Source organism: Merops nubicus, unplaced genomic scaffold, assembly GCF_000691845.1.
Source record: "Merops nubicus isolate BGI_N331 unplaced genomic scaffold, ASM69184v1 Scaffold41080, whole genome shotgun sequence".
Classification (NCBI taxonomy): Eukaryota; Metazoa; Chordata; class Aves; order Coraciiformes; family Meropidae; genus Merops; species Merops nubicus.
The window spans coordinates 1-6,426 of record NW_008584286.1 but is presented as its reverse complement, the minus strand read 5'-3'; the positions used below and the strand labels follow the sequence as shown (position 1 = coordinate 6,426).

General features: G+C 52.6%; 1 protein-coding gene across 1 annotated transcript; it reads right to left on the bottom strand.

The window, feature by feature from the left end:
- Positions 1-6: 6 nt before the first annotated feature.
- LOC103776157 (histone-lysine N-methyltransferase EZH1-like) lies at positions 7-6,183 on the bottom strand (the record flags this gene model as incomplete). The annotated part of the gene is made up of 9 exons (XM_008943655.1): positions 6,067-6,183; positions 5,363-5,491; positions 4,948-5,067; positions 3,824-3,944; positions 3,041-3,214; positions 2,124-2,226; positions 1,712-1,875; positions 782-873; positions 7-61 (listed from the first exon to the last, which is right to left on the bottom strand). Coding segments are annotated over exons 1-9 (1,075 nt in total), but the record flags the coding sequence as incomplete, so codon positions are not given.
- Between the last annotated feature and the right edge of the window lie 243 nt (positions 6,184-6,426).

Sequence of the window (6,426 nt, the reverse complement as noted above, 5' to 3'; positions counted from 1 at the left end):
GGCGGCGGCCGGAGCACTTGGACCGGGGGTTGTGCAGCGCAGCAAACTCCTTGGCCCCCTCCTGCAAGCGGAGCAGAAGACAAGGCAGGTGACACAACTGGAGAAGACAGGAAGGCTTTGCACAGGCCCTGGGACCTGCCCTGCCACCACCAGGGGAAGGTGGCAGACCCATGACACAGGCCCTGCCAGCTGCCCACGCTGCGTGTCCCGCTGTGCTTCCTTTGGCATCGCTGCCCTGTTGGAAGAGACTCCCTGGCCCTGGTCCTCCTGTCTGCTTCTCTGCCTCCTGCCCTGGCAATCCTCTTCTCCTGGTCTCTCCCTCCCCTCCAGCCCCGAAGCTCCCCGGAACACCCCGTGCCTCAGCTGCCCAGCTCCAACACCAGCAAGTGCATCCACCAGCCCTTCAATCTCCAGCTCTCAGCCCAGTAAATGCAGCTGGGCTATGAAATATCATTTTTAACACAGTTCCAGCCTTCTCCACATACTAAAATCCTTCCGCAGCACTTTAATCTGAGCTTTGTTTTCCAAACACTGCACTGAGATCATTTGCAACCACAATTTCCCCATCTGCTAGCTATGAAATTAGTCTTTGTTGGGGATTTATTACAATACACATCTGGCAAGATCTGCATTTGCATTCATGGTCCCCTGAATCCAATAAGGATTAGAATTAATTCAGAAAAGTCATCAAAGATGTCAGAAGGACCCACAGAGCTCCGTGGAGCAGGGCTGCCCCGGCCTTTTCTCTCATGGTTTCAAAAGCATCAACGCAGGAACATACCAGCCAGAGGAAACAGTCTGCTCCGCAAGGGTCTGGCTCGATCTTGGTCTCTCTATTCTTTCGTTTGTACACATTAGGAGTAGCATGAAAAGCTGAAAAAATAATAGTTATCTTTACTATTAGCATCCTCCAAGAACCTCCCCGCACACTGCAAGGGCCAGGAGCAGCAGGAGCTCAGTGAAGGTCAGTGGGAGCCTGGCGCAGTCAGAAGTGCCCGAGCAGCTCTCCCAGCAGTGGGGAATGAGGCACAGGACCCCCCAGCCAGCCCCGCTCCAACCCAGGATGGGACTCAGCAGCAGGAGGGGAACACTGGGAAGGAAAGGCCATAGGAAAAATATCTGCTTTCAGACTGAAACAAAAAGACCACATGATCTTAATATTATATCTTTTAATAAAGAGATCACTGGGAAGCGTCCTGTGACTTTCCAAGAAGCTCTCAGACCTAGGGAACAGAAGGTCCAACAGCTAATCAGTATCCAAGAGGCTGTGGCAGCACAAACCACAGAACATGGCTAAGATGAAGCTGTAAGTTCCAGTGAGGCAACAAAACACAGGGGCATGTCCAGACTTTGGAGGGAAACATTCATGCCTTTCCCTGACGAGCTTCTGCAAAGCAAGAGTAACGTCTGGTCGTGGCAGTGTTCCTGGCACAGACCGCCAGGCGGCTCGGACGCGGCGTGCTGAGCAGTGCTGAGAAAGGGGACGGCCACGCAGGTCCTTTTACCATCCGTGTGAGGCACGAGAGGAGCCGTCTCTAGAACAGGCTTCGGGGCCCCTGCCAGCTCCTAAGGCTCCACGGCAAACTCCGGGGAGGCACCACCCCCTAAGACTGCAGCTCAGGCACTACGCAAGGCGTGCAGAGTATGAAGCACTGAGGAAAAATGAGGAGAAAAGGGCTCTAGGGAAGCGTCCGGCCAAGCGTCCACTTACGATGCAGAAAGCAGTCGTATTTGAAGCAGCGGCGGCAGAAGAGGGTGTGGAAGGAGTGCAGGGACTGCTCCCGCTGCACCGACTTCGCGCAGGGCCCGTCGATGTTGGGGGTGCACTGCGGCGGCAGCACGTTCGGGTCCGACACCTCCGTGAGCTCCCGGTACCTGCTCGGCACACAAAGACCCCCGGTGGGCACGCGGTCCGGCCGGCGGGGCTCTGCCCTGGCAGGGCTCTGCCCCGGGCACCCCCCCTGCTCAGCCAAAGCCTCTGCTGGGGCAGAACCTGCCCTGCTCAGGGTGCCGCAGCCAGCTGAGCGCCCTGCCGAGCTCCGAGCTCTGCCAGGCTCCCCCAGACACAGACCCCGGCTGCTGCCGAGAAAGGTTAACGGGCAACTTAAGCAGAGATCTTCTACCTCTCTTTCATGTCATCGGGGAAGCCGTACTCGGGAAACATAGAAGAAATAGCCGTGAATATCATGTCATTTGGAAAGCGCTTCTTCGAACACTTCTTGTTTCCTGGGAGAAAGCAGGGAGACAACCCCCGTCACGCTGCACGTGAATGGGTCTTTCCCTCTTCCGGTAGGTGCTCGGGATTGTATTTTAAGAGACAGAAACGTAACCCCACGTGCAATGGAGAAATCTTTTGCCCTGCACCTAGGCTAAGGCGTTTCCAGACACAGTACACAGCCACTTTCGGAGTAGCATAATGTATTGGAGGAAGTACTAATGACTTCTTAAGGACTATTCCTGTTTATTTTTACAAAGACAGGATTTGCAGACGATGCTTTTCTACATCTGTGAGAGGTCCTGGTGTCCGTGCTACCCGTATCACTACAAACCGAAGAAAACTACCACTCAGCACTCCTAAGGTCACACAGGACACATAAAAATCCCACAAACCAGAGGGAAGAGGAACACTGACACATGGAGAACGGGTCTGGAAGGGATCTGAAAGCTCCACCTCCCCAGACTACAGCACAATCAGATAAACCTTACTGGCACTTTAAAACCCCCAAGAGCAGAGATCCTGCAGCCTCCTCAGATAACACCCCACCGATTTGCTAATCTTGCCATCAAATGCTTTTCCAGATGATTCATCTTCCTCCCCACACTTTAAGCTGGTGACTTCTTATCCTGCCCACAGGGGACAGCGAGAACAACTAATTTCCCCTCTGCTCCCAAGGACCATCCCAGACCTTGCCACGCCGGTCGCTACCTTAGTGACACGCTGACAACCGAGGGCGATGGGCGCAGAGCAGCGCCCGGCTACCCGGGCAGGGCAAGGTGGAAACGTGACCAACATAACCCCAGCTTCCACGACCAAACGCACCTTCCACTGCAATTCGCTTTCTTTTCCTTGTGACTGGCAGCTCCTCTTTCCCATCCTCCTGTTTACCCTCAGAATCATTGTGTCCTTCCTCTTCCTCATCCGAGTATTGGTTCAGGGCGTTCACCAGCTCCAGGAACACAGCGTCGCTGATGAGGACTGACCCTGAAATCATTTCTGAAACACAGGGATGTCAGCCAGTTTGTGGCAGTACCATCATCTTCCGCGCTCTGCAGGGTGGTAAGTCACAAGGCAGCAACGCCACGCTGTTAACAAACAGCACCCTTCACCCAGTTTTGTACAGACAGGTGGGTTTTTAATGCTAAAGAGTCAAAAGAGTGGTGTTATCATCCTTAGCAATCTGAGGACAGAAAGTTTTCCACTGCCTTCCTCCCTGAATGCAGGATTTTATGATGAGGTGGGCAGCACCACAAGGAAACACACTGACTTCTCATTTCTTAAAAGACTGATTAAAGACTTGGCTAAGATCACAAGCAAAACGAGGTTGCTGAGCTCCTCCTAAGCTCTAGCACATTTTTCACATCCCAGAGCACACCTTTGAACCCCCATGGGCTCCAGAGCTCCCCAGGCCTAGAGGGAGGGGAGTGGGATATCAAAAGCAGGACTGTGTCCTTGCACGCTCGGGCAGCAGGAAGGTTCCTGTTCTTCTGCTCTAAGAGCTCCCCCAGAAGGGCTGGTTACTGCTGCCACCTTTTGACTTCTTAACTATTTTGAGACGTTACTTGGAAGAGACTGAATGGGCAGTGCTGACTGCTCCCAGGTTACCTTCCTCTCCGTGAACTTTCCCATCATAGTTATTAATAAGTTCTTCAATGAAAGTTTCATCTTCTTCCTTCACCTCATCTCCCATGTAAGGGATATTGCACAGAACAGTTTCATCCTCCACCTGAAAGAGACACGGCACGATTCAGAGCACCCACACAGGCTGACCCCCGACCCCGCTGCGCCGGGGGCCGCCCCTGCCCCTCCGGGCCCACAGGCAGCACAGCACAGAGCTCAGCCCCCGTGGCTGCAGCTTCACATGTCTCATCACTGACATTTCATCGTTACCCCATGCCAGCAGCATAACTCTGACCCCTGGAAGTGCAATTTGCTTTAAAAGAGAAGAGCAGAGCCTCCAAGACAGGAACACACAGGCTGCCAAGAACAATGAACAGCAAAAAAAGGTCAGGGAGACTGGAGCAGTGAAAGGCAAGCCAGTAACTCGCTCCCTGGAGGAACCCAGCCACAGCTGGGGGGGGTTCTCATGTTAACCACAGGAGCAAGGACACTGGACCTTTGCTGCCATGGCATCACTGATCGGTGTGTCACGCACTGCCCAGCCTGCCACAGGCAGCATGGGGAGCCCTGCGGGGTGCAGGAACACGTCCCCACCCCACAGCTGGCTCAGCCAAGCCAGCCACAGGCTTCTGTAACAAATACCTACACCAAAATCTGCATTTAAATCACTCCCCTCGCTGCTATGACACACGACTAATCCTCAGTAGCATCCTTACAACGAGGCCAGCAGGGTAATCCAGTCACAAAGGAAAGGACTTGCCTTAAATGGAGAAATGAAACTCTCCATTTAAAAGGCAAGGAAAATCTTCAGAAAAAAAAAAAAAACAAAACCAGACCCAAACAAAACCCAAAAAACATATTTAGTCCTTGAATCCTGTGAAATAATGATGGCCTATGAAGGAGCCAGGGGTAGCTGGGTGAGACAGTGTGGACAGAAGGCTGTTTTACGGGATTCAACAAAACAAGGATCTAAACTAATACCTTCTGTCATCTCTCCAACAGACACCACCTGAAAGAGCGTGTTGAAGAAGGCACAAACACTCCACAACCACGGAACAGTCACACACGGACAGCACCAAGACCTTTTGCCCTGGAGCATTCCTACGTACCATGAAGTTCTGCTGGAGAGGGGACCAGGAATACATAATGGGCACCAGCGCCACTGTGTTCAGGGTCCTCATGTACAGCGTCTGGCTTGGGAAACCCGGGAAAATGCTCTCGACAGTGCACTGGAACAGAGCATGAGAGGGCAGTGAGGGAAGCACCACGGGGGCAGCCACGGCCAGGGGGGTCACACGCCAGGACAAACACAGCCAAGCCCCGCGTTCGCTCCACGGGGCTATCACAGGAAAAGCCTTCGGGGTGCTTTTTGGCCCATTTTTGTGTCCCAGAACTGAGCAAGGCACAGCCTGACACTGACACGGGACAGCACACACAAAAAATGACCCCGCATCCTCACAGCTCCCTGCAAAGCCCTGGCTCTAGGCCACTCCTGCTGCTGCTGAGCCCTTCTCCTCCCCAGACCTGCTTCAGGAACGGGTGCCCGCTGACTGGCTTCATCAGCTGCACGGGCTGGACTCGAAGCTTCTTCCAGTCCTCATTCAAAATTTGAGTCTTTTCATGAACCTTTGTAAAGTTGGCCACAAACAGAGCCTGAAATGAGAGAAAGCAGCACTCAAAGTCTAAGAAATCATGTTGAGAACACTAAAACCCCCCCCTGAGAGTTTGTTTCAAGCATCACAGTGTGCACAAGACAGAGCACTTCAAATTGATGATACTCATTAGAAGGAATTCTAATTAGGCTCAGCATTGATGCAAGACTGCTGAAAATCTGCCCAACAGCCAGAAGCTTCTGACAGCTCCTGGTAACAGCCAACCTCTTACAAAACCCTGCCTGCCAAGGAGAGGAGCATCACAGTGAGAGACCTGAACCCACCAGCACAAAGAGGGGTCAAGCGGGGAGAGACGTGAAAGAACAAGGAGCAACGAGTCCTCCTGATGCAGCTATGCAAGAACTCAGCCAACAGACCCAACAGACACCGACTGTGCTGCTCAAGGGTGATAATGGAGCGTGAGGAGAAATATTTTCTTCTCCACCTCACCCAGCTCACAACTAAAACACAGCTTATCAATTCACAGGCTGAAGCACCCGCCCAACAGCTGCTCAGACACGACAAGCTAAAGCAAAGCATCCAGGAGACACCCTTCGGCTGTTGTTACATCCTCACCTTAGCTCCCATGTTTGCCTGAAACCTCTTGAGCTGCCGGAGACGCATATATTCAGACTTGACTTTTCTTTTCCAGTATATAATACATTTCGATGTCGGAGGAGTGGCGATCTCCATTTTCCTATAAAGACAGAGAAAAAATACAAATATGCAAAAACAGAGAGCTTAATCCTATGAAAAACAGCCATGAGAAAACAAAACAAAACAAAACAACACCCCAAAAGCAGCACGCAATCTCTGTGGGGTTTAAATGCACCAGGGACTTTAACTAGGGAAAAATAACTGCGTGCATCCGCGCCAGCCCCACGGACGGAGCAATCTCGGCACGGGCCACACGAAAAGCCCGCAGAGCTCGCGGAC